General features: G+C 55.2%; 1 protein-coding gene across 1 annotated transcript in view; it reads left to right on the top strand.

Moving 5' to 3' along the window:
• Positions 1–19,682, top strand: part of SH3RF3 (SH3 domain containing ring finger 3) — a 115,897-nt gene extending 96,215 nt beyond the window's left edge. Inside the window, exons 8-10 of the mRNA XM_072951200.1 lie at positions 3,592–3,923; positions 12,379–12,707; positions 17,345–19,682. Of these exons, the coding sequence (XP_072807301.1) occupies positions 3,592–3,923; positions 12,379–12,707; positions 17,345–17,513 (830 nt within the window). The 3' untranslated portion in view covers positions 17,514–19,682. The remainder of the gene's footprint in view (positions 1–3,591; positions 3,924–12,378; positions 12,708–17,344) is intronic.
• The last annotated feature ends 4,882 nt before the right edge of the window (positions 19,683–24,564 follow it).

Raw genomic sequence — 24,564 nt, 5'->3', positions numbered from 1 at the left:
TGTGAGATCAATATACAGTGGATGGAATTAATGGCAGATTAGACATTGCTGAAGAAAATATTAGTGAACTTGAAGATATAACAGTGGAAACTATGAAAAAGTGAAACAAAGATAAAAGAGAATTTTTTAAAATTACCAGACCATCAGTGAGCAATGGGGCAACTTAAAGTAGCTTATTGTATTTGTAACTGGAGTCCCCAAAGTAGAGGACAAAAGGGTGAGAGACAAAAATTATTTTAAGAAACAATGACCAAAAGTGTTCTAAACTTAATGAAAACTATAACCTCATAGATCAGTGACAGTTGGTGAGTCCCAAATGCAAGGAACATAGAGAAAACTACACCAAGGCAAATTATGATCAAATTGTTCAAACTCTGTGTTGACGTAAACCTTAAAAGTAGCAAAAGAAAGGGGGAGGGGTATAGCTCAAGTGGTAGAGCGCATGCTCAGCACCCAAGAGGTCAGGGGTTCAACCCCCAGTACCTCCTCCAAACGGAAATCAGTGAAGGAACCTAATTACCTCCCCTTCATAAAAGTAGCAAGAGAAAAAAGATCCATAAAGTAGGAAAGGAATAAGGGTGACAGTAGATTTCTCATCAGAAACACTGCAAGTGAGAAGACAGTGGGAAACTAAAAGAGTCCTGAAGGAATCCGAATCTGTCAAGTTAGGATTCTAAACCCACCAAAAATATTTTTATAAATGAAAGCAAAATAGAGTCATTCAGACGTAGCAAAGTGAAAAGATTTCATCACTGATAGACCCACACTATGAAAATTGTCAAATAATATTCTTTAGGAAGGAGGGAAATGATACTAGTTGGAAATGGGAATCTATACAGAGGAATGAGAAGCACTAGAAATGATAACTACATGGATAAATATATAAGGTTTTTTCTTACTATTTAAATACCTTTAAAATATAACTCTTTAAACAGAAAGAAAATCAGTGAAGTTCGGGATTAAAAATCTATGTAAAAGTAAAGTGTGTGATGGCAAAAGCACAAAGCCTGGGAGGAGACACAGAAGCACCATGTACGTTGTCAGGAGTCTTGAGTCTATGTGTTGTGTGTGAGGAATTGTCAGTAGATGATGATAAAGATGTGAGCAGCCACTAAATGTCAGAGTTACAGCTAACAAGCTAACAGAGAAGATGAAACAGAATCACAGAAACTTCCATTAATCCAAAAGATGTAAAAAGGAAGGGACAGAACAAAGAATACATGGGTCAGATAGAAAACTTGTAGTAAAATGTAGGTTTAAACCTAATATAAAAATCATACATTATGGGGGGTAGGAAGGGACAGACTGGGATTTCAAAATGTAGAATAGATAAACAAAGATTATACTGTATAGCACAGGGAAATATATACAAGATCTTGTGGTAGCTCACAGCGAAAAAAAATGTGACAATGAATATATGTATGCTCGTGTATAACTGAAAAATTGTGCTCTACACTGGAATTTGACACAACATTGTAAAATGACTATAACTCAATAAAAAAAAAAGTTTAAAAAAATCACATTAAACATAAACGGTCTAAATAGCATCAAGTAGAATGCAGAGATTATTAAAAAAATTAAAAATAAAAAAATAAAAAGACGAAACTCAACCATATGCTGTAAATGAAAACAGACTTTAATATATTAAATATAAATCTAAAAAATGAGTTAAAATTGAAAGAATGGAACAAGATACACACTCGATCGCATTAGTCACAGGTGTCATGTTCTGTAAGGCTTCCATGGACACCCGAGTTAGTGAACCCTGAACTGTGTGTGAGATGTGTGTGCGTCTCACATAGGTTGTCATCCCAAATACTGAAAACAACTCATGCTGGTAGATTCTGTTTTCTTTATTTTACAAAAGAGGAAATGAGGTGCAGAGGTATTTAAGTGACTTGCCTCTGACAGAGTCAGGATCCAGATTGCTTCAGAATTGATAAGCCTAGGCAGGTGGGTAAGGAACAAAGAAAGAATACACCAGTTATCAATACCATGAACAATAAAAGTGACATCACTTCAGATTCTACACAATAGTAAGGGATTATTATAAAAAATCTTAATGCTAACAAACTCAATTAGACAGAATGGATACACTTCTTGAAAGACACAAATTGATAACTTAAGATGAACTAAATAACCTGGATAGGACTATATTTATTAAAGGAATTGAATTAGTTTTAAACCTTTCACAAAGAAAACTCCAGGCCCAAGCAGCTTCATTGATGAATTGTACCTGTTGGTGAAGGAAGAAGTTATAACAGTTCTATGGAAATTCTTCCAGAAAATTGAAAAGAAGGGAGAATGCTCCCTAACTCTTTCTGTGAAGCTGGGATTACCATCATAACAAAACACCACTTATACATTAAAAAAGAAAACGACAGCCCGATATCACTCGAAACATGGAGTTAAAAATTCTAAGCAACATTTTTGCAAATCAAATCTAGCAGTAAATTAAAAGAATGATAACAACAGTCAAGTAGGGTTTATCCCAGGGACTTAAGTTTGTTTAATGTTTGACAATATAATTCAAAAACAAACTAAAAAATAAACATAATATGACATTTCAATGCATGTGGGAAAACTTTTGACAAAATCCAACATAAATTAACATCAGACAGAGTCCCGCAGGGCATGTGCGTCCTCTGCTTACGCAGGCTTACTTGGGGCTGAGGCCGCTGCTCTGCTGAAGCCACGAGTCCGCATGTGCCAGCGGCGGGCAGCGAGGACAGGGTGCCCTGCAGCTTCTCTGCCGCGGTGACGCGCAGCGATGGCATCTGCACACCGGATGCCGGGGGACCCGCGATATGACGTGGTGTCGCTGCCACCGCCCGTGTCCTCCCTCCGGGTCAGGCCACCAGGCTGCTGTCACTGCTTCTCTGCTGGGCTCACTGGCTCCCATCCGTAATTCTTGAGAATTGCTCACACAGGCAGGAGCGGGCTCGTTTGGGCTCGGAGCTGTATTTAGAGGGAGCTCTGTCTTCCAGACGCCAGGCTCCACCCGGGCTGGGCTCCAGACCCCTACGTCTTCAGGGGGCATTTTGCTGGCAGCGAGGCTGGGTCCCTTGTCGGGAGGCTCCTGGTCTGTAAATCCAGATGCTGCCCTTCGATGTGCGGGGGCGGGAGCACCCGAGGGGTGTGAAGTGGGGGAGGCCGCCCGGCGTGGAGGCCGCTCACATGACCGTCAGGCTCCGGGTGTGAGACCCAGGCTGGGCCGGCACACGCCAATCGAGCCTGACCAGAGCCGTGCTGTCCACAGAGGTTACCCTCCATGAAGTGGTGCTCAGCCATCAGGACATCTCCAGGCTTCTTCAAAGATCCTCCACAGGCTTCAGGTCTGTGAACGGTCTGACAGGGTTTGTGCAAACCTTCTGTCTGTATTGGTTCAACGCAGCAGAGAACACCAGTTCGAAGACTATAGAAAACTAGGAACTGCCACATTCATGGCAACCTCAGAAATGATGTCCAACCAAGCTTCTGGTGGGGGCAGTTTTGTGCAGGGGCCAGGGTAGGGTGGGCTGCTCGGCCTCACCCTCCAGCCTGGTCTGCAGACTAACCTCCCATCCTGCTCTCTCCATCCCTGTGCTCCAGCTGCCCACCCAGCCCAGACTCAGGACCGGCCGACCGCCACCGTGTCACCCTTGCGTACCCAGAGCTCCCCATCCCGCCTGCCCACCACCGGCCTCAGGCCCCCTTCCATGGGATCCCCGCAGCACAGCCACCAGCCCGTGATGCAGATGGCCATCGGGGCCCCGGGCCCCCGGACTGCCGTCCAGCTCACGTCAGCAGCCTCGGCCATCACTCCCCCCAACATCAGCGCCGCCAACCTCAGCGGGGAGGTTGGAGGGGGCCCCATCAGTGGCCCGTCCACACCCAGCCCCACCAACACGGGAGGCAGACCAGACGAGAGGAGGAACGAGAAGGTGAGTGGCTCCACTGGGCGAGCCCTGGCCCCGGCCCCGGAGGTGGTGCCTCTTTGGCACCAGACACCAATCACATTTCATACAATTGAGGCTGGAATGTGGGCACCAGCACAGGGCACAGAGGGAGGCCGAAGCAGCAAGCACCTGTCCTTACAGTGGCATTCAGGCCGCAGGTGCCGGCAGGGCTGCCCCGAACCCAGCGACAGTTTTCACACAGAGTGCCCCTCTTCAGGATGCTGTAGTCCCTTCTGTTGGAAAACCATTGTCAAACACTCCTTGTGCTAGGATTAGACACTTACTTTGCCGTGTGTCAGGATATTTAATAATAAGCCTATGGGTCTGCTCACATGCAGTGTGAGCAGCGCCTCCTCCCTCTGAAGTGCTGCCCTGTGCAGCACACAACCTGCTCAGCCGCCGCGGGCGGCCTGCTTTCCGGGGAGAAGCCAGAGGAGGACGGCAGCCTCGCAGCTGGTGTGCACAGCACTTCCCGCGGTTCTTCCGCAGGGAGGGAAGGTGGGCTCTTTGCACGAAACGAATCTGGTCCAGTGAGCTGGACCCAGTTGCCACCAGCCATACATCAGAGGAGCCAGGGTGAGGGTCCAGATTTCTAAGTCAGTGCTGTCTGCTACAACCGTAACTCAAGCCATGTATGTAATTTAGAATCTCCCAATAGCCATGTTTTTAAAAGTTAAAGCAATTTGTAAGTAAAAGGTGAAGTTCATTCTAATGGTGTAATCTACTAGACCCAGTATCCACACAAGTGGGGTCTGAATTTTAAAATGATGAGCTGTTTCACCTTCTTGGTCTTTGAAGGCCAGTGAGCTGGGTCCAGTCGTCAGGCCACCAGGCTGCCCAGGCTGTGCCACGGTCTTTCTCGGCTCATTCTCCTGCTCCCTTGGCTTTGCCACCATCCGTGGACCTTCTCAAACCTTTCGATGTAAAGCCAGTCTTTGATGAGAGTGTGCCCCCTCCTGCCCGTGGGGACGGCACCCAGTCTGGTATGGACCACTCCCAAGGGTTGCCCACCCCTCATACCAGCCTTCTCAGGCCCAGGTGCCTCACAGAGATGCTCGGTCTCCTCACCGTGTTTTCCTGCGACTGGCAGGCACCTGAGCGTCAAGTGACCCCTTGCTCCACGTTTTGCATCCACGTCTGCTTGAAGGTCACGTGGCTGTGGTCTGTCCCTTCCACCTGCAGCCTGTCTCCCCCAGAGCCGGAGGAGGGCATGGGGCCCCACCCTCTCACTTGCTGCACATCCTTCCTGGAGGACAGGGTCCCTTGGGCCTCGAGGCTGCTGAGCAGAAACTAGGGCGGACTTGGAGGGGAGCTGGGTGCCTCTGTGAGCATTCCTGGTTCTTGGCCCCTAGTTCCCTCTGTCCAGTGCGGGAGGCAGGTTGGGCTCCTGTCTATGGGGCCAGGCGTGCAGGGGCCTCGTGGAGAGCAATACCCTGCCTCCCGCCCATGGGTGTCGCTGGGCCAGCTCTCACCACTCCTGCCCAGGAGACTCTCGGGGCCTCCTGCTTCTGCTCGAGGTTCACGCTCTGCTCACAGCTCTCCCGCATCATGAGGAACGGCCGAGTCCATGGGGCACCTGGAGGCCCCTCCGGAGGACGCTGCAGACGAGTTATCTTCTCCCGGTTGGAGGGCTCCCCGGTTGGCCCAGGGGCAGGGCGCACAGTGGGGTGGGGGTGCGGTTCGTGCTGCGCTCCCAGGCGGGCGGCGAAGGGGACCTGGTGGGACAGAGTGGGAGTGTGTCCACAGGTGCAGCAACGATGGTCAGCGTCAGAGCCGGGAGAGAAGTGTGTCATCCGCGTGGCTTTCATTTCTCACCTGGAGAACAAAGCAGGAACAGCACTGGTCGGAAAGGACGCCTGTTGGTGTTTCCCTTCCGCACCCCAGCTGACGGTTTCCTGATTTAGAGCAAAGCGCAACGCGCCGCAGCTCCGTTTGTAGCAGAAGGGCCAGGCGGTGGCGTCGGAGCAAGCCTGGTGGCGGAGGTGTGCCTAGCGGGGCCCTCGGCCGACCCTGTTCCGCCGTGACCAGAGCCAGGCCGACTTCACCAACTGTGAGAACTCAGCCGTCTGCTTCCGACCTGTTTCTGGGTAACCCCGTTGTGGGTGTGCCCATGTTTAATTATGGCAAATGGACTTTTTTACAGCAGTTGCCGGTATTCTCCAGGCTGTTTCTGTCACTGGATTTTTCCTCAGGAAAAGACAGTGAGCTCTCCGCCACTGTCACAGAGACCCTGACCTCAGCGCCTGTTTTCCTAGCAGCTCCGCTGAAGTTCGGTCCAGTCCTTCAGCACGTGCACTGGAGGGGAGCCTCAGCTGCTGGGGGTGTGGGGAAGACCCCAGGGTGCAGAGACGTGGAGGTCACGTCTTTGGAAGGCACAGCAGGTGGGAGTCACTGGTGGTCCTCCCATCGAAGGACTTGGACCTAGTGCTTCTGAAGGAAGGGCACGGCTTTTGGAGTCATCTTGTGGCAGCTATGAATAGCAGAGTGGGAACCAGATCTTGGAAGCCTTTTAAGAAGATGCTCTGCAGGGTGTTAAGTTAACCCTTCTGCACTTAAAAATCTAGTCTGTGCTTGACGCAACCACCAGACTTCACATGTCCCACCCACCAGTGGCTGCTTCCTGCTTCTGAGGCCTCGTGCACACATCACCAGGTGGTCAGGTGACTCCAGGGGAAAGTCGTCAGAAAGGGGACCCCTGAGCCCCCAGGAAGGCAGACACAGCTCGTGCCCCCGGCAGCCGTAAGCACCTGACCCTAGAGCCTCCCCAGCCAACCAGTTAGAAGTCACACCCCAACTTGCACGTCTGGTCATGGCAGCAGCAGGTGCCAGGGGACAGAGCGCTGGGCACTGGGCCGACAGTGAGAAGGGGACCTGGACCGGACAACAGGCCTGAGGACAGGAGCCGAGGCAGGGAAGGTGGGGGCCAGGCCTGGGCGAGGACGTCTGAGGTACCCGTCTTCCACTCCAAGGCCGACCCTCTGCTGCAGCCTGGCCCTGGGCAGTGCCCTCCTCAGTGCCAACATGCTGAGAGTCTTCCTTGTGTGTGAAATGACCCGTCCTGAGTCACCAAACCAACATGTGTGTAGACGGAATAGGACACGTGGCAGGAGGGCAGCAGGCCCAGCACCAGGAGGGCCGGCATATCGGGGGGAATCTGTTGTTATTTTGTGCCCTGTCCTGATGTAAGACTCATTTCAAAGAGTCTCAGAGCCCGGCTGGCAGACCCTGGAAGGTGCCTCACGTGTAGAAGGCATCGGTGATACCTGTCAACTAACAAGAGCTGGAAGAACTTCTGCCAGGGAAGCCTCACTCCGTGACTTCTGAGAAATGCTTTACTTTACGGGCCGGGAGAAAATAAACTTTCTGCTCATGGATGAGCTAGTTTCCGTTTCACAAAATGAGAGAATATTGGAACTGGAAAGAGCCTCTAAAGATGTTTTCAGCAAACTCTTCATTTTTGATGATGCTCCGAGGCTCAGAGATGCCTGGAGACTTGCCTGGGGTCACACAGCACGGGCAGTGGAACCAGCCTGTGGGCTCTGGTCTTCGGGCTGTCTGGTCTCCAGTGTGCTGACTCAGTCATGGTATATAGTTCTTTTTAAACATTGTCGAATCCTATTTGCTAATATTTTGTTCTGGATTTTTGCACTTACAATCATGAGGTGTTGATCTGTAGTTTTTTTGTCATTTGGGGGTCTGGTTTTGGTGTTAGGATGATGCTGGCCTCATAGAATGAATTAGGGAACATTCCTTCTGTGTCCATCTTCTGTAAGTGATTGTAGAGAACTGGCATAATTTTTCCTCAAGTGTTTGCTGGAACTCACCCGCAAACCCATCTGGGCTGCTGCTTTGGAAGGTTATTAACTGTTGACTGAGTTTCTTTAATAGATACAGCCCTATTTACACTGCCTGCTAGTTCTTGTGCAGGTTTTGGCACACTGTATTTTTTAAGGAATTGGTCCATTTCATGCACCTCATCAAATCTGTGAGCATAAAATAATTGACAGCATTTCCCTATCGGCCTCCATGCTGTGTAGGACCTGTGCTGATGCCCCTCTTTCATTTGACATCGTAACTCTCTCTCTTTTCCTTCTCAGTTTGCTCACCTGGAGGCTGATCAACTTCATTGGTCTTTTTAAAGAACCAGCTTTTGGTTTCTTTGATTCTTCTCTACTGATTTCCTGTTGTCAATGTTACTGATTTCTGTTCTAATTTTTATTATTTCTCTTCTACTTTGAGTTTAATTTGTTCTTCTTTTCTAGTTTCTTAAGGTGGAAGCTTAGATGATTAATTTTACATCTTTCTCCTGATATATATGCACCCAGTGCTGTAAATTTCCCGCAGAACACTGCTTTCACCGACTCCCGCAGATTTTTGATAAGTTATACTTTAATGTTCATTTAGCTCAGAAGTATTGAAGAATTCCCTTGAGATTGCTTCTCTGGCTCACGTGCCATTTACGATTGTGTTGGTTACCCTCCAGGTGTTTTGGAACTTTCTGTTAGTGATTTCTAGTTTAATTTCACTGTGACCTGAAAGCTGACGTTGTATAATTTTTATTTTAAATTTGTTAGGGTGTGTTTTATGGCCCAGAATGTGGTCTGTCTGGGTGATGTTCGTGTGAGCTGAGAAGAATGTGTGTTCTGCTGTTGCTGGAGGAAGTGGTCTGTAGCTGCCAGTTAGTCCAGCTGATTCAGGGTGTTGCTGAGTTCGGGTACGTCCTGGCTGGCTCTCTGCAGCTGGACCTGCTGGTCACTGACAGAGGGTGCTGATGTCTCCAACTGCAGACTTTCAAAACCTAGATCAGACAAATGCACATCACAGAACAGTCCTCAAGCACTGGAGCTCCCAGTGCCCAACAGACATTTATCCCAGAACTGCGGTCCCCAGGGCAGAGGGTGTGGGACCCCGGGCTCTCCCTGTGGCAGTGGGTACAGGCACGCTGTCTGGCTATTCTTCCCAGGCAGGAGGAAGGGGTTGGGTTGTGAGTCTGATGGTCGTGGGTCAGGCTGGTTGAGAAAAGAAAGTCCTTGGTTTCTAGGAGTCATTTGGTTATGAAACTGAGCGGACCGTGGATGTTTGCTTGGCAAGGACGTAGCAGAGCCCGGGAGGGGTCGGGGTGGTGTGGGGCTGCTTCCACGATGGATGTGGTACCCTGTTGACAGAAAACGTGGGCATGACCAAACATGGACATGTGGCACTGTGAGGCAGGCCCACACCAGCCTGGGGTGGGATTCAGTTTGAACTGCACTGAACTGAGGGCTCAAACGCATATCATGTCGTCAGCTTTAGAGCCGCGGGCAGCCAGCCCAGGAGACGCACACACAGCCCTCTCTGGGCAGCGTCGGGCCGGGCCCTGTCCTTGGTGCAGAGTGCCACGTTTGCTTCTGTGCTGCCACAGGAAACAGCGGGCCGTGGGTGGCTCTGGAGACCCCGGGTCCCCAGTGCTCGGGGTGGGGCAGACCCTCTGCTCTGACTCATGGCTGGAGAATGAGGCAGCCATCCTAGAGCCAGACCAGCCTGCCCGGCAGGGAGGGCAGCACCCCTTCCCGGGTCGCAGAAGGCAAACTAGCACCTTCCAGGTTTTCTGTGGCTCTCCACCTCCTCATCCCCCAAGTAAACCCATGTAAAGTAGCCACCAGCCCCCAGCCTCCAAGAGCTGCTCCAAGCTCAGCGCCAGAGCCACCAGGTCATGGAGCCAAGGGTGGGAGAGAGTGGGATGGGGAGAGGTGGCCTGGGGTGCAGGCCACCTGCCAGCATCTGCCAGCATCTGCCCAGTTGTGTAGGAAAGCCATGGCCCCGAAAACGTAGCAGGGACCCCACTGCCCACGTCTCACTGGGCTCTCAGAGGTCTCTAGTTCAGTCCTGGTCCCAGGAGAAACCCCAGCAAATGCATCTTCCTTTAACATAAACTTTAGTCTAGATCCACCCTAAAGTGCATTCTCTGCAACCTCTTATTGCCCCTAAAATGGACCAGTGGGCCTTTCCCCACCACCCTCAAGGTGCCATCGCTGATTCTTACCTGCGTCACACAGGACAGGACGACCCCCGGGGGGTGCACCGAATCCCACTGTGTTTGGTAACCGGGTGCTGAAGGCGTTGGCAGGATTCTGTTGTGGTCAGTGGGCACAGGGGAGGTTGTCCAGTGATGACATCCGCCTTTGCTGAAGTTGGTTAGGAGAGTGACCGGTCGCATTTAATGGCGAGACTGACAGGAAATTACCCCCAAGTGTGGGCACCAAACCCGCAGCCACGTTGTCTCACGGTGGAGTGGCCCTCTGCCCTCCCTTCCTTCAGGCAGAAGGGCCCCCACTGGGCCACAGGACCAATGGGCCACAGAACGCTGGCCGGGCCACGTTCCTCAACTGTGCCCAGTGTCCTGGGGGCCTGGAGCATGGAGCCACCATGGCCCTGCTGATGTCTTGTTCTGGGGGCACCCGTCGGGGGATGAGGTGCGGGAGGGGTTGGAGAAGCTCCAGCCCCCGGCAGGGTGGTGGAGGCCCGACATGATGACCTCTTCTGCAGGGATGGGCCGTGGTTTCACCTCGAAACCTCCTAGAGCCAGGTGCCCTCTTCCCCTGGGCGTGTCCCAATCATGTTTCCTACACCTTTATTTCATCCGTAGGAGCAGCGGGGCCGAGGCTCTGACCCAGGGGGGACCGGGCGGTGGGCAAGGTCACTGTGAAGACCTTGCCTGGACAGAGCCCCTTCCCCCCGGACACCAGCTGGTCTCCCCGGGAGCCTCTCCACCCGGGGTCGCACATCCCGCCACTCACCTGGCAGGACCCTGGCAGTGCTGCCACCCGCGATGCAGCTCACTCCCAGAGGCGTCCCTGCCACAGTGCCCAGGCTGTCCAGCGACGACTCGGGCTTTGCTGACCGAAGTGTCCAGGCTTCACCGTCCGGTCTTGGAAGCCCGCAGCCTACCTGTGGTCTGAGAGCCTGGCCAGGCCGGCAGAGCCGCAGGAGTGGCAGTCGGCCCTCGGCTCTGGGGGCTGCAGGCTGTTGAGCGATGGCCCCTCCCCTCCGTTGGGGGTCCCACCACAGGGCCACTGGCAGACTAGAGACCTGTTCACAGGGTTCTTAATTTTATGCACCTGTGTGTGCTTACACACACACATACACACATATACACATACACGTACATACATGTGCACACACATACACATACACGTGTGCATGCACTTACAAACATGCACGTACACATACACACATATATACACACCAGTTCAGTTACTTTCAGCGTTTTCAGCTTCATGATACCATGTGACCACTTGATAGCCTTTATCTTTTGACTGGAGGCCGGGCAGGCTTGTGTGTCTGGTGACCGGTGTGGCTCCCCTTCCAGAGCCCCGGAAGGGCTGGGGACCATCAGAGGCCACCTGAGCCACTCCGGGTTCTCCCATCTGCATCCTCCCCCTGCTGGTCTCAGGTTAGGAGGCTGTCGTCATGGGAACCGCTCCCTATGCAAGGCGGCCTCAGGAGCCCGGCTACTTGGGGGACTGGACCCCTCAGAGCCAGCTGCTTGGCGCCCCCTGGTGGCCAGATGACAGCCGCTCTCCTGAGTGTGCCCCATGCTCAGCTCCGGTGGATGTGGGAATGGGGCTGCTGTGTTCCCTGCACGCCTGCTCCCCTCTGGGCCTGGCGCTTGCCCATACCAGCTGTGGACCGCATTCAGGACGTTGGCTTCTGTCCTTTCTGCCAGTGCCAGTGCTGGGAGTAGAGAAGCACACTGGACTCGTTCCTACTAAAGTGTCTCTGACTTACCTTGAGGATGTGCACACCCCTGTGTACGTGCATTAAGGGGATTTCAGCACCACGACTCCCCTCACAACTCCAGCGGGAAGAGGAGGGGTCACACCAAAACACACCTTTGGTGGCCACTGCAGGCCGGTGGCTACAGTTTCAGACTCCACACGCTGCCTGTCTCATAGCACATCCCCTGCGGCTGATCTCCATCCAACATTAGAAAACCAGCCTCCACGAGAGCCATGAACTGTCCCAGTCCCAGGTGAGCACACTGTTCTAAGAGCACTTCTGTGCGGTCACACTCCCCCCTCACATGTGCACACACAAACCACACAGTGCTGCCAGGGCCTCCCAGTGGAGCTGAGTCCGGGCTACCCGTGCGCCCCGTGAACCCAGGGAGGGGGCTCAGAGTGGAGTAACTACCCCGGGCAGAGGCGGAGCTCTGGGCTGGATGTGGGCCTGCAGCGGGATGGTGTCGTCAGGTCACCCCTCGGGGTCTGGGTCTGTGCGGGCTCGTCTGCACGTTCAGGGAGAGGAGGGAAAGGAGCGGGAAGCTCTCGGTCTTCTGCCTCCTCCTCTGAGCAACTTCGCGGGTGTGTTACAGCTTCCTAATGGGCCCCACTGCCCCTCGCCGACCTCAGGGGCATCCAGGAGCATTAACGCATCTGCCTCCGTTCGTGTGTCTCCCCAGAAGGACAAGAAGAGCGGGCTGCGGAAGCTGCTGGCGGGGGCGTCCACCAGGAGGAAGTCCCGCTCCCCGCCGTCCACCTCCCCGACCCACGACCCCCAGCTGCCAGTGGACGCCGCGCTCCAGGGCGCAGTGGGACCCGACGTGTGCTCACGGTCTCTCCATGGCCGAGCAGGCTCCTGCCCTGTAGAGGCCGAGATGCAGGGGGCCCTGGGGGCGGAGCCGCTGCACAGAAAGGCGGGCTCCTTGGATCTGAGCTTCACGTCCCCCTCCCGGCAGGTGCCCCTCTCCATGGCCGTCCGCCCCGAGCCCAGGCCGCTGCCCAGAGAGAGGTAAGGGGTGGGCCCGGGTGTGGGGGGCTCTCTGCATCTGCAGCCACTTAGGAGCAGGATGACGGGGGTTTTCTGAGGATTAAGCCGTCCAGGCATCGCTCACTACCCACACCTGCTCGGGTGCAGCGGGAGGGCACTTCACGTTCTGAGCCATTGGGGTCCCAGCAGCTCTTCCTGAGGCCCAGCCACTCTGACACCTCAACGCAAAACTGCCTTCAGGGCTAAAACCTGTGAAATTGCCGGCATTCACCTGCTTTTTACCAAAGCCAGCAGTTTTGTAGAGTTCGGCCTAGAGTTTTCCAGATCAGGAAACAGTCCACAGAGGCCTTGGCAGGAAGGGGCCAGGGACTGGCGTCCAGCTGGGCGGGCTGGGTCCGTAGACAGCTTCAGATATGGACTGACTGCACCATGGGGAGGAATGCTTTCCTTTCTAAGTGACTTTGGCTTGGAAAACTGCTTAAATGGTAAAACTGGGAGCATCTCCTGAGAACACAATCTTGGTGTCAGAATCCTTCCCCTGCTTAGCCACACGGACCAATGTCAGCCCTTCCATGTGTCTCAGGACGTGTGGCCTGAGACACCACACACATTACATGCACACACACCATGTACAGCACAGACACTACAGACCCTCTCTCTCTCAATTCCTTCACTTCCCTCCCAGGGGAGCCTCCACCTTTGGGCGGCTCTCCCACGTCGGAACCTTCCTTATTCTATGGGACCAACCCAGTTGCCTGTGATTTCTGAATGTGGGTCCTGGCCCCTCCTCCAGGTCACAGGCTGGGGGCCCCTGGGAATGACAGATTCCTGCATGTGTCAAGGCTGACCTCTCCAGGTTTGTCTTCCCAGACCTCTCAAATTCGAGGCTCCACAGTCAAAGGTCTTAAAAAACCTTGTTCTAAAAAATCATGGAAGTCTATGATTAGAAAATTCCCATGAAAATTCAGGGAATTACTCCCTTTCTCTGGATACTCTGTCTCATTGGGGGGTTACTGGACCCAGAGACCCTCAGCTCCCTCCTTGTCCCCTGCACTCTGCACAGCTCATTAGTGATCAGAGTTTTAAAACCAGTCTACACCCAGTGTGCCCCAAATGCCATTTCCCCTCCCTCTGCGCAGCCCGAGGATGCCTGTGTCCCGCGGCCTGAAGTTGTGGCAACGGAAATGTCACCTTCAGGCTGGGGCAGCTCCCACAAACACCTGGACTCAGGTCGGTGTATGGAACTGACTTCGCAGCTGTGAGCTGAGTCCTGCTGTGGAGGCCATGCCCTCCCTCACCCCGATATCCGTGGGGTGCCTGCCATAAGGGGGACGGGGTGAAGAGCGGGTGGAGGAGGGGCCCCACTTGGCATGGCTGCAGACCTGCGTGGGCAACCACCTCTCCCTGAGGGTCTGGGGACACGGGAGCCGCTCTGACGGCCCTCAGAAGAGGGACCTATGGGTTGCAGTCCAGGGAGGCAGGTCTCATGTGTGAACTCAGAGCCTTCAGTGGGCAGTGCTCCAGGAGCCCTGTTTCTGGAAGCTGCTAAGGGATCAGGAGACAGTCTTGTCTCCCTGTCCAGCTGGGGTCCAGCCACGCCGCCCTCGCCCTCCCGTGAGTCACAATAAGGCAGCAGGAGGAACACTTGCCGCTTAACAGCCATTTCACCCAGAGGAGTGTCTCCATTTTTTGTAGTCCCAGACTCCACATGTGAAATGGGGACAGTAACGCCTGATGTTATGTGTGCCAAATGCCTAGATTAATACCTGGGCAAGTATGACTGCACCGGGGCCCCAAGAACCCTAACAACATGTGGGACGTCACGTACACAACACTGTGGCGGTGCTGGCGGGGCCTTGGGTGCTGCCCCCGCCCCTCCCTTTTTGATTGACAGGCTTTTCTCTCACATTCCCACCCTCCGTCTGTCTGTCCGTCCATCCGTCCTCACTTCTGCTGGCCTGTCAATTGTTTGGCTCTGTTGGGATTTAGAAATTTCTGGCTTTGACCTATTATGTGTCATGGCAGGTGGATTGATGGCTCCCAAAGACGTCTGTGCCCTAATCTCCCAAACCGAGCGCGAGGTCGCAGGTGCACCTAAAGTAGGGAGGTTACCCTGACCCTGCGGGACAGCCAGAGTCCTCACAGCAAAAAAGGAGCTCACGGTGATGAGGTGTGAGGAGAACTCAGCCCGCTTTCCTAGCTTTGGAGATGGAGGAAGAGGCCTCCAGCCAGGAACCCCAGAAGATTCTAGGGGCTGGAAACGGGGAGGGTACACCGTCTCCCTGGCTTCCACACCTGCACACCCAGCCACACCTCGACTCAGCCCTGGGAGGCAGTGCTGGACATCCGACTTACAGAACTGCTGGCAGAGAAAACGTGCACATTGTGTTGTCACTGTTTGTGGGAGTTCGTTACAGCAGTCGCAGGGACCCGACTCACACGGGGCTTAGCGTTTAGTGTCCAGGTGTGCTCTTACCATTCCCAAGGTCCTGGTGGGACACTGCTGTGATGACCACAGCCTGCTGCCCCCAGGACCCCATCCTCACCTGGGCCAGCAGTGGGCAGGTGCTCTCGAGGGGCCCCTCATGTGACACGGAGGATGCTCCCAACCCACACACATAGTGGCTACAGGCCAGTAGTGGCAATGTCTGGATTCTGCGCCTTTGACTCTTGAGTCTTAGCCTGAAGAGTAGCCATGTTCGACACACCTGGGTCACAGCCCCCTTGGGACACTCTCACTGACGTCCAACACGGAGTGGCTGCCATCCTCACTGCTCACTCGGACCAGGGTGTCTATAACGGGGCAGATCAGTGACTGTTGGCTTCTAGGAAGGATCTGGACAGAAACCTTAATGTTCGTCCCGTGGACATCCAGCCCACATCATCCACCAGAGCTCATTAACAGGATGGCTCAGAAACACCAAATTAGCTTTTTCTAGCAAATTACGCTTTAAAGTTGCTTGTTTGACATCTAGCAGTTGAGGCAAAACGTGTTCAGAGTGTGAGAAGTGATCTCACTCTGCGTTTTCTCCTTGGGGAGCTGAAGAAAGGGGACAGGCGTTTGTAGAGGCAGGAAGCCACAGGGTCAGTGCTGGTCCCGGTGGCCACGTGGCCTTGGGACTTGGGGTGTGGGAGCCACAGTCTGTGGGGCCAACTGATCTCACAGGCGCTGCAGTGTCTCTGTGGCCACCTGTCCTCTTCTGGGGAGTGGTCGGTGGGCAGCTGTTTCCACAGATGCTGGGCTGGAGGGAGGCCAGGGCTGTCCTCCCCTTCCTCCCCTCGTCCACACCCTGAAAGCTAGCGTCTGGCACCCAGGGACAGTGGTGGAAACCGGCCCCAGCCTGCACGCTGGCAGCCCCTTACGGCACTAGAAGAGCCGGGACAGCCAGCTTCCCCAGCACCAGGGGCTGCTCACCCACCCAGCCAGGGCGGGGCCCCGCTTCTCTGCCCCACCCCAAGGCTGGGAGCTCCCCAGGGCTGGGTCTGGATCTCCTCCGCGTGAGATCCCCAAGGCCCAGCAGCAGCTCCAGCTGCCCCGAGGCCGTGCTTCCCTGTCCAACCCGGACAGACCGGGCCGGGCCCTGCACAGGTGGCTGAAGGAGAGTGACGCGTTTTCATTCAGTGCCTTGGTTTTCAGATGTCCGCGCAGACTGAAAATCCTCCTTCCCGGGGCCCATCCCCCAGGGTCTGGTCACGTAGGTCCAGGCCCAAGCCTGGGGACATCACTCGAGAAAAGCTGACCCAGGATCTCTTGCTTTATAATGTCCTGGTTGCTCCAGGTCCAGAAAAACCAGGTTGGAGGCGCTGCAGGCAGAACCCCTTGAAGACCCTCGGGACAGCTACCTGCCAGACCAGGGCGACCTCCTTCGGGGGCCCCTGGTGTGGCCATGGCCTGGGGAACAGCCACCTGCCACCTCCCCCAGCCAGCCAGGGGGCAGGACCCCACCAGGCGTGCCAGGGAGGCGGGGAGGGGCAGCCGTCCTCAGACAGGGGGCGCCCAGGCAGCCTGGGGGCGCAGTCTGCATCCTCCCCAAGGATGCCGCCCCAGCTCGTGCGACTCGGGAGGAGGACCGGGCCAGCGCCCTTCTGGGGAGAGGTTCGTGGGCGACGGGAACCCAGCCTTTCCCCGCTTTGCGTCTGCGTGACTTGCGTTGCGTGATTTGCATCTGCGTGACTTGCGTTGCGTGATTTGCGTCTGCGTGACTTGCGTTGCGTGATTTGCGTCTGCGTGACTTGCGTTGTGTGAGATGCGTGGCGTGAACTTGCGTCTGCGTGACTTGCGTCTGCGTGTCGGGAGCCCCCCGGATGTGGTTCGGAGCCCGGGAGTGTGGCGTGGAGCGGAGCGCTCAGGGGTGGAGGGCAGGGGCGCGGGCGGCCGGGCAGGAGGGCACCGGGCAGGAAGGGGTTGTAGGGGAGGGAGGACCTCTCCACCCCTCTCTGGGATGTGCCCGGGCCCAGCTCCTCGCACGCCGCCCTCGCCCGTAAGGGTGTGAAGGGTGGGGACGCGGCCCTGCGAGGTACCCCCGCCTGGGCAGACGGGCAGCTCTGCAGGTGGCGGCTGACCCCCTACCCCGTCCCAGGTGTTTCAGAGGAAGCGGGTCCCGGGGCGCCCCTACCCCAGGCCGCCCCGGAGCGCTCACCGAGGTCTGTCTCCACAGGTACCGCGTGGTGGTCTCGTACCCGCCCCAGAGCGAGGCGGAGATCGAACTGAAAGAAGGGGACGTGGTTTTCGTGCACAAGAAGCGAGAGGACGGCTGGTACAAGGGGACCCTGCAGAGGAACGGCCGCACCGGCCTCTTCCCCGGCAGCTTCGTGGAGAGCTTCTGAGCTCACGCCTGGCGGGGACCCTGCCTCTGCGTCACTTTAGGGTGGTCTTGAGGGAGCAGATGCCAGGGCTCGTTTGGTCTACAAGGCGGGGCTGGGCGGGGCACTGGGGCCCAGCGAGCCCTGGGTGTCACCTGGGTCCCGTTGCTGCTCGCCCCGTCTATACCTCAGTCACCTGCCACCCAAGGTCTTCACCGGCCGGTCCCGCGGGGCCAGGTGTGAGCAGTGCTTCCTGCCTTGCCACCACTGTCCCCTCTTTCTTGTGCTTCTTTTACGTCTTTTTACTGCAAAACTGTTAGACTTCACAAATTTCTAACAGGACGTACACTGCCTATTTTTCTTACATCTGGTGCTGCCTTTTTGTAAAACCGGTGAGGTCTTGGTTGAACTTGAAAGAAAAAATGTCTGGGGAGACATCAAATGGGCAGGATCTTACAGGCACCACGGGAACCAGGAGGGCTAGGTCCTCATGGCCACGGTGCCCTGTGGGGCAGAGGGGCACTGGGTGTGGAGGGAGTTTGGGAAAGCCGGTCTCTGGAAAGCTCCGCCAGAGCACCTGCCCTGTCTGGACAGGGACGGTCAGTGCTGAAGAACTGGACGTTCTGATGAGCGCTCACCGTGAGTGCCTGTGGGGGGTGGGGGGGGGCAGTGAAAAGAACAGGAGGTCGACCCCAGGCCCAGAGGCGGAGCTCCTCGTGGAGTGACCACGTACTGCCTCCTCGACTCAGGACTTCTCACTATCGAAATGCACGGGTTTTACCACAGTTCAGAGTTACCACCTTGTGAAGGTTTTGCCATTTTTCCTTAAAATAAATAACTGCTCTGCCATCAGGCAGTGCAGACCTCGGTCTAGAGACCCGGGGATAACCAGGGCTTTGAGGGGTCGTGCAGACCTGCAGGTCCGGGGAGCAAGGAGAGGAGGGGGCGGCTCTGATCCTGGGACCTTCCCCATCCGGGGTCCCCCTTGGGAACACTTTCTTATCAGCCCGGAGTCACAGCTCCTAAACTCTCTCTTTACGAAGCCACTCAGGTGTAAATCAGGCTGAAAACAGTAGCTTTCGGTGGGATCACTGCGGCGACAGCTGGACTCCCACTCCGTGGCTTGCATGCTGCATCACAGGAAGGTCTGTCTTCCAAATTCCCGCGTTCGGATGTGGCAGCCAGGTGGCCTCCATGCTGGCGGGTCACCCCTTGGGAAAGCCTCTCTTCCTCTCTCCAGAGGATAAGAGACTTAATAGAGTTGAGAAATTTGTTCTGAATCAAAGGGGGAAAACTCCAGTTTATACATGGAGCTGTGTGCCGAGTTTATGAGAACCAGCCCATTTGCACAAAAATTGTGTGCATGTCTAAAATTACGTCATCAAAAGTCGTTTGTGGATTCACACTGCTGAGACACGTGTTCTCCAGTGAAACCAGGTCTGAGTCAGTCCCCAGATAATAGGAACGTCTTTTTTTTAAACGAAGGCAGTTACCAAGCAACAGAACAGACTGATTGGGCCCTCATCCTGATGCTGAGAGGCCCGTGGAGGCGGCGCTCAGGGCCTAGCCCCCCCACCCCCGCAGGAGCACACGGGGTCCGGGACCAGCACCAGGGCCGCCTAAGGAAGGAAAGTGACTCCAGGGCCGAGGCCCCCTCGCAGGCCGGGCTCCGGGGAACAGGCCACGCACGACCAGCCCCCCTGCTCTGGGCTGTTTTCAGACCCTCGGTGGTCCCATCAGGCCCCCACAACCACGTAACCACAGACAGCAGGAGCAGAATAACCTTCCATCAGGCCATCTTGCCTGGAAGGACACTCTTGTTCTGGCTGCTGAAGTGAACCAACCCTTTGCCCGGTTCCTCATGCACCTTGGTCCTTACATGGCATTTGGGGCCAAGGCGACATGCTTTGAGGAGCAGGGTAGAGTCCACAAACCATGCAGTGATGTCAGAGGACACCAGGCCACAACAGGGTCGCGGGCTCGGAGTGGGGTGGGAGCAGGCAAGCGCTTCCCCGCAGCCTCGCGGGTCAAGTCGGGCTCTGGCTGGGAAGTTCTTTGTACTTTGTGCAGTCCACACACGCACCCTTGCTTCTGTTATGCACAAATGTCAGTGTGTGATTTTGAGGAATGGACAGTGATGACAAACCATGATGCCTGTGTTTCCGAGTCTTTAAATAAAGCTGAACAAGGAGAGAGGTCTGGTGTCTGGACGAGGGTAGCAGTGAGGTGGGGCAGGGCTGGGCAGGCGCCTCCCACGTCCCCGCAGCCAGCCGGTGGGCTACAGCCGGGTGCCTCCAAAAGCTTCTGTGTGGGGGACTCAGGATCTGTGTCTGGTGGCAGGTGCTGAGGGGACTGGGGGGTGCCAGAGGGCCTCGCCCAGCACACGCTGAAACTCTGCCACTGCCAGGCAGGTGTGCACGGCCTCTAGGTCCCCTGCAGGGTCGTGCTTGCCTGGAAGGGCAGTGACTTTCTGCAGACAACGCCCCTCATTTCTTGTGGGAAGCCTTCATGTCAGGAGTATTCAATACCTGTCAGCCAGGAGGGCCTGTACTGACCGCCTAGATGAGCGTGCTCACCACCCCGCCTCGTGTGTCCGACCTGGGGTGCCTGAGCTGTGGGGCCCTGCTCTCTGGAACACAGTGTGGAGGGTGCCCGGGACCCCCAAGCAGGCAGGGCGTCAGCATGCTGCTGATCTAAGGAAGGGGTCCTGTCCCCAGTCAGCCAGAGTGAAGCCCAAGGCCGCAGGGGGGCTGTTTCCTGAAAGGCCTGCCACCTCCTGGCCGGGGTTCACCCCGACGGCCTTTGACCATCTATCACCTGAGCTGGAGGGGAGCTTAGCAAAGAGCTACTTTGTTCTTCTACACAAATGAAATTACCTCCTGTGAGACTGAATAACAGAGCCCGGGAACAGGTGGGAGGCCGGGGCCAGCACTGCAGTAAGATGCGTGCACCCACCTCTCCAGCAAGCAGACGAGCAAGCGAGGTCAGAGCTGCAGTGCCCAGATCTCGTGGCCCAGTGGATCACCAAGACTCAAAGCTGAGTCTGCTCACCAAGTCTCAAAGCTGGGTGCTGAGCCAGGCCCTGGGATGTGTGTCGGGCCTGAGAGCCGGGGTGGGGGGAGGGGAAGTAGGGCCATCACGACCTGTGGGAACACGGCAGGCAGGGCCATCCTGACCGCAGGGACGGACACAGCGACTCTCTGGGCCTGGAATGCAGTCTCAGCAGGGATGTGGTGGGTCTGTCTGAACACAAAGGTGAGGGCAAGGCAGGCAAAGGGGGACGGGATTCCTGGTGGGGAGTGTCTGGCAGTGTCCCCGGGGGACAGAGGAAGCTGCAGGACCAGAAGGAACTGCTGAGTAGGAGGCTCCAGACCAGGGGGGAGGAGCGGGGAGATGGGCGGAGGCCCCCACATAGGACGGGCTGCAGAGAGGCGTTTCAGCAGGGCCAGGGCAGGAAGAGCCCCAAGCCTGTGAGGAGGGGGAGCAGCAGAGATGGGAGCTGCACACTGGCCATTGCTGCAGAGACTAGTGGGGTTTGAGTATTTGCAGGACAAGGGAAACTGTGCATGTGCGCGGGTCCCCAGGAAGCGGTATCGGGGGTCAGGTGGGCAGGGCAGCGTAGGCAGGACGGTCAGGCCCTGTCACCTCGCCCACACCCTGGGGCCTCAACCTGAGGATGGTGGGTGGGCTTGAAGACAGTGCTTCCTGCTCTATTGTTTGTGGAATAAATCTCATGTTATCTGTCCCCCCGGCCCTCAGCCTTCTGGCAACAAAACTGCTCTTTTCTTTAAAAAAGAAAAATAAGCAGCTCTTGCCCTTACTTTCGAGACCGCTGTTTGTGCTTTGGGTTTCAAGAGTCTGATGAACAGACAATTCCCAGAAAAGGAACACAAATGGCCGGGTACGAAAAGATGTTTAGCCTCACTCCTCATCAAAGAAACATGAATCCAAATTACACTGCGACTCCCTCCCCGCCTTCAGACTGGCGGAGACCCACAGGGGGAAGCTGCTCTGCCCGCAAAGCCGTGGGGAAGCGGCCCCACCTGCTGCGGGGACGCAGGTGCCTGAAAGCAGGGAAGCTGCGCAGCCGCCCTTGTGCGTGAGCAAGAGGGTCTCAGGGATGAGAGCGCAAGGCGCAGGGTTGTCACGACACGAAAGGACAGAAGATGAGAGGCCCCCAGCCGGAGACCCGCGAACACGCACGGGGCGCACGAGCACGGAGCCCGCGCACTTGGGCACATCTATTCCTTGGTTCCGCGCACAGGGCCCAGGAGGTGACACGGATTTGCAGTGTCTCCACGTGGACTGTTGATGGAACAAGTGAGCAGCACCGTAAACAGCACACATGTTTGTCTGTGCTTGTATTTGCTGGCTTTTGCGTGAGCACTAGCCACGCTGGTGCGGAAGTTCTGACGAGAACGGCTGAAGGATGGAAGGAAACAGGACAGCGCAGCGTGGGCGTGGGGCGGCTCTGGATGACCCTCTTCACGTGGCGCTTACTTTTTAGTCTGTAAATATCTTACACACTCAGGAAGTAATTTTCAATTTAAAAATCAAGCGACCTGTTTTGAAAGCAGGAGCTGAACACAAGCTGCCTTTTCTGTCCCATGAATAGGGCCTCGTGTCCAGCGCTTGTCCGGCCCCCGAGCCGCTTGGACGAGGCCTGGGCCGGCCCTGCGTGGGGTTGGGGGAGTAGCTTCTGGGCTGAGAGTGAGTAAGGGGAGGCAGGGTGGAGGCTTCAGGACAGGGACAGTCAGGAGAAGAGAGCCTGGAAGAGGGGGAAAGAATTCAGAGCCTCCCTGAGCCACTCCCCGGGCCTCGCCGGACCCTTCCTCCCTCTGGGGGCCTTGCACCCAGGCGGCCCTTCACCCCGGACCTTTGAGAATTTGGTCGCAGCACTTTTCCTTGGACATCAGTGCTGCTGAGGTTTTCCTCTTTTCTGACGTTCAGAGCTGCAGTCCTGACAGGGGTTTTCTGATGTGGAAAACTCCCACCCCCGGGTGGGTCAGAGTTCAGCAGCCCTTGAGGTCCAGGCTGCCCTGGCCTGTCTCCCTCCTCCCTTCTTGGCCACTGAGCACTGACTTGTAAAGGGGAGAAGTGGAGAGGCCCTGCAGCACCGCGGAGTTATTAAAATCATGGCACGTTCAGTACCTTCCCCTGAACGCAGCCCTTTAATGTGCCTCGTAAATATGCATCAGAGCCCTAATCAGGGCGAGTCATCCTGGGATGCCGTCTGAGCTGCCGCCTGGTGCGTCCCTGATTTATATTTTTTCAATGAACTCATCAAAGGACCTGGAGCTTAATCAAAGGCTTCGGAATCTTCTGTGTGGCCAAGTCAAATCACTGTCAGTCCAAAGGGAGGTCTCTAGGGGCATACCCCAGGGCTCAGCCCCGCAGAGCATTCTGTAATTTAAGTGAAGGCATCCAGGCATGAATATCACATCTATCAATTACGCAGAATCTGAGGGGACAGTTGGATACAACAGTCGCTGAATCAAGGGCATAGCTCCCTCGAGGGAAGAGAGTCACGCACAACCCAAATAACTTATGTGTGAGGGCCAGCAGTTTATTGTACTTGACCAGCATAGCGTGCTCGTCAAAAGGGGGGTGTCATGTGAGTAAGTGCAAAACTGCGAGGCAGGGGGTTGGAGGGGAGGTTCCTGCCCAACGGGCGTCCGGCCAGGAGGCTGGCTGTGTGGCCCGCGAAGGTGTTAGTGGCCACACAGCTGCCCTCGGGGATCAGGACTCAGAAGGGACTCCCAGGACAAGTGGGCAGGCCTGGAAGGGGAGGGGCTTCTCCTCAGTTGTAGATGAGGTCACTCTCCAGGCTTTGGGAGTGTCTGTTCATACAGACGGTCATGTTGCATCAGCCAATAAAACTGTAAAAACTGTTTTAAACTATATGTTTTCAAAACCTGAAAGCCCTTTGATCAAGTGAAATCTTCTCTGGAAGCCCAGCTTATAAACCAGATGAGAGCAGGACAGTTCTTGAAACGGGTAGGGGCCCAGAAACCCGTTTCTCCGGGCCCCCCACAACCACGGCTCTCATAGAGGCCTGTGCGGCACAGCACAGCAATTCCTGGGCGACAGGAGCCAAGTGAGGTGTGTGAGTCAGCGAGGGCCACCACCACCAGGACCACAGCAGGGCTTAAACTCCAGGTTTGACTGCCCGTGGCCTGGAGGCTGGCAGTCTGAGGTCAGGGTGTCAGCAGGGCTGGTCCTCCCGAGGCCTCGCTCTGCATCTGTGTCCCGATCTCTTCTCTTCAGGACCCCAGTCCCGTCGGACTAGAACCCACCCACTCGACCTCGTATAACCTTCCCTACCCCTTTAAAGGCCCCACACCCAGCACTCACACCTCAGCTGTATGGCGCAGAATTTTTTGTGTTTTTGTGTTTAAGTTCAAAATAGTTTGTAAACTTGGTGGGTTTTTGAGCTGTCAGTTTTTTAGAATTATGTTGTTTAATTTCTGAATATTTAGAAATTTCAATTGCTGGTTTGATTTCATTGTGGCCAGAGAACACGCTGAATACAGTTTCAGCCCTCTGAAATCTCCTGGGGCTGGTTTTAGGGCCAGAAGAGGTCTGTGTTGGTGGATGTTCTGCTGCTGTTGGTTGGCATGTTCTCCGAATGTCAGTCGGATCAAATCGATCGATGGTGCTGCCCCAGTCTTCCGTGTCTGTGTCAGTTTTCTGTTTGCTTGTTCTGTCAGTCACTGAGAACGTTGCTGAGGTTCTGGCTGCCGTAGTGGGTTTGTCCTTCTCACGGCTGTGGGATCTGCTCTTCTCTTTTCAGTTCTGTTGGTTTTTTGCATCGTGATTTTTGGCTCGGTTATTAGGTGCAGACACGTGTAAGATTGGTAAGTTCTCGTGGGGAACTGGCCCCTTTGTCATTTAGAAATGACCCCGTTTGCCCCTGACAGAGCTCCTTGTTCTGAACTGTGTCTCACATTAATGCAGCAACTGTAGCATCTGTTTTCCGTGATGTCTTTTTTCCATCCTTTTAATCTCTCTCTGTCTTCATATTTAAAGTGATGTTTTAGTAGACAGTTTATATTTATGCCTTTAAAGTCCAGTC

Source organism: Vicugna pacos, chromosome 28 (genome assembly GCF_048564905.1).
Source record: "Vicugna pacos chromosome 28, VicPac4, whole genome shotgun sequence".
NCBI classification, from domain to species: domain Eukaryota; kingdom Metazoa; phylum Chordata; class Mammalia; order Artiodactyla; family Camelidae; genus Vicugna; species Vicugna pacos.
The sequence above is the reverse complement of the archived record's forward strand: the minus strand, read 5'-3'. Positions and strand labels throughout refer to the sequence as shown.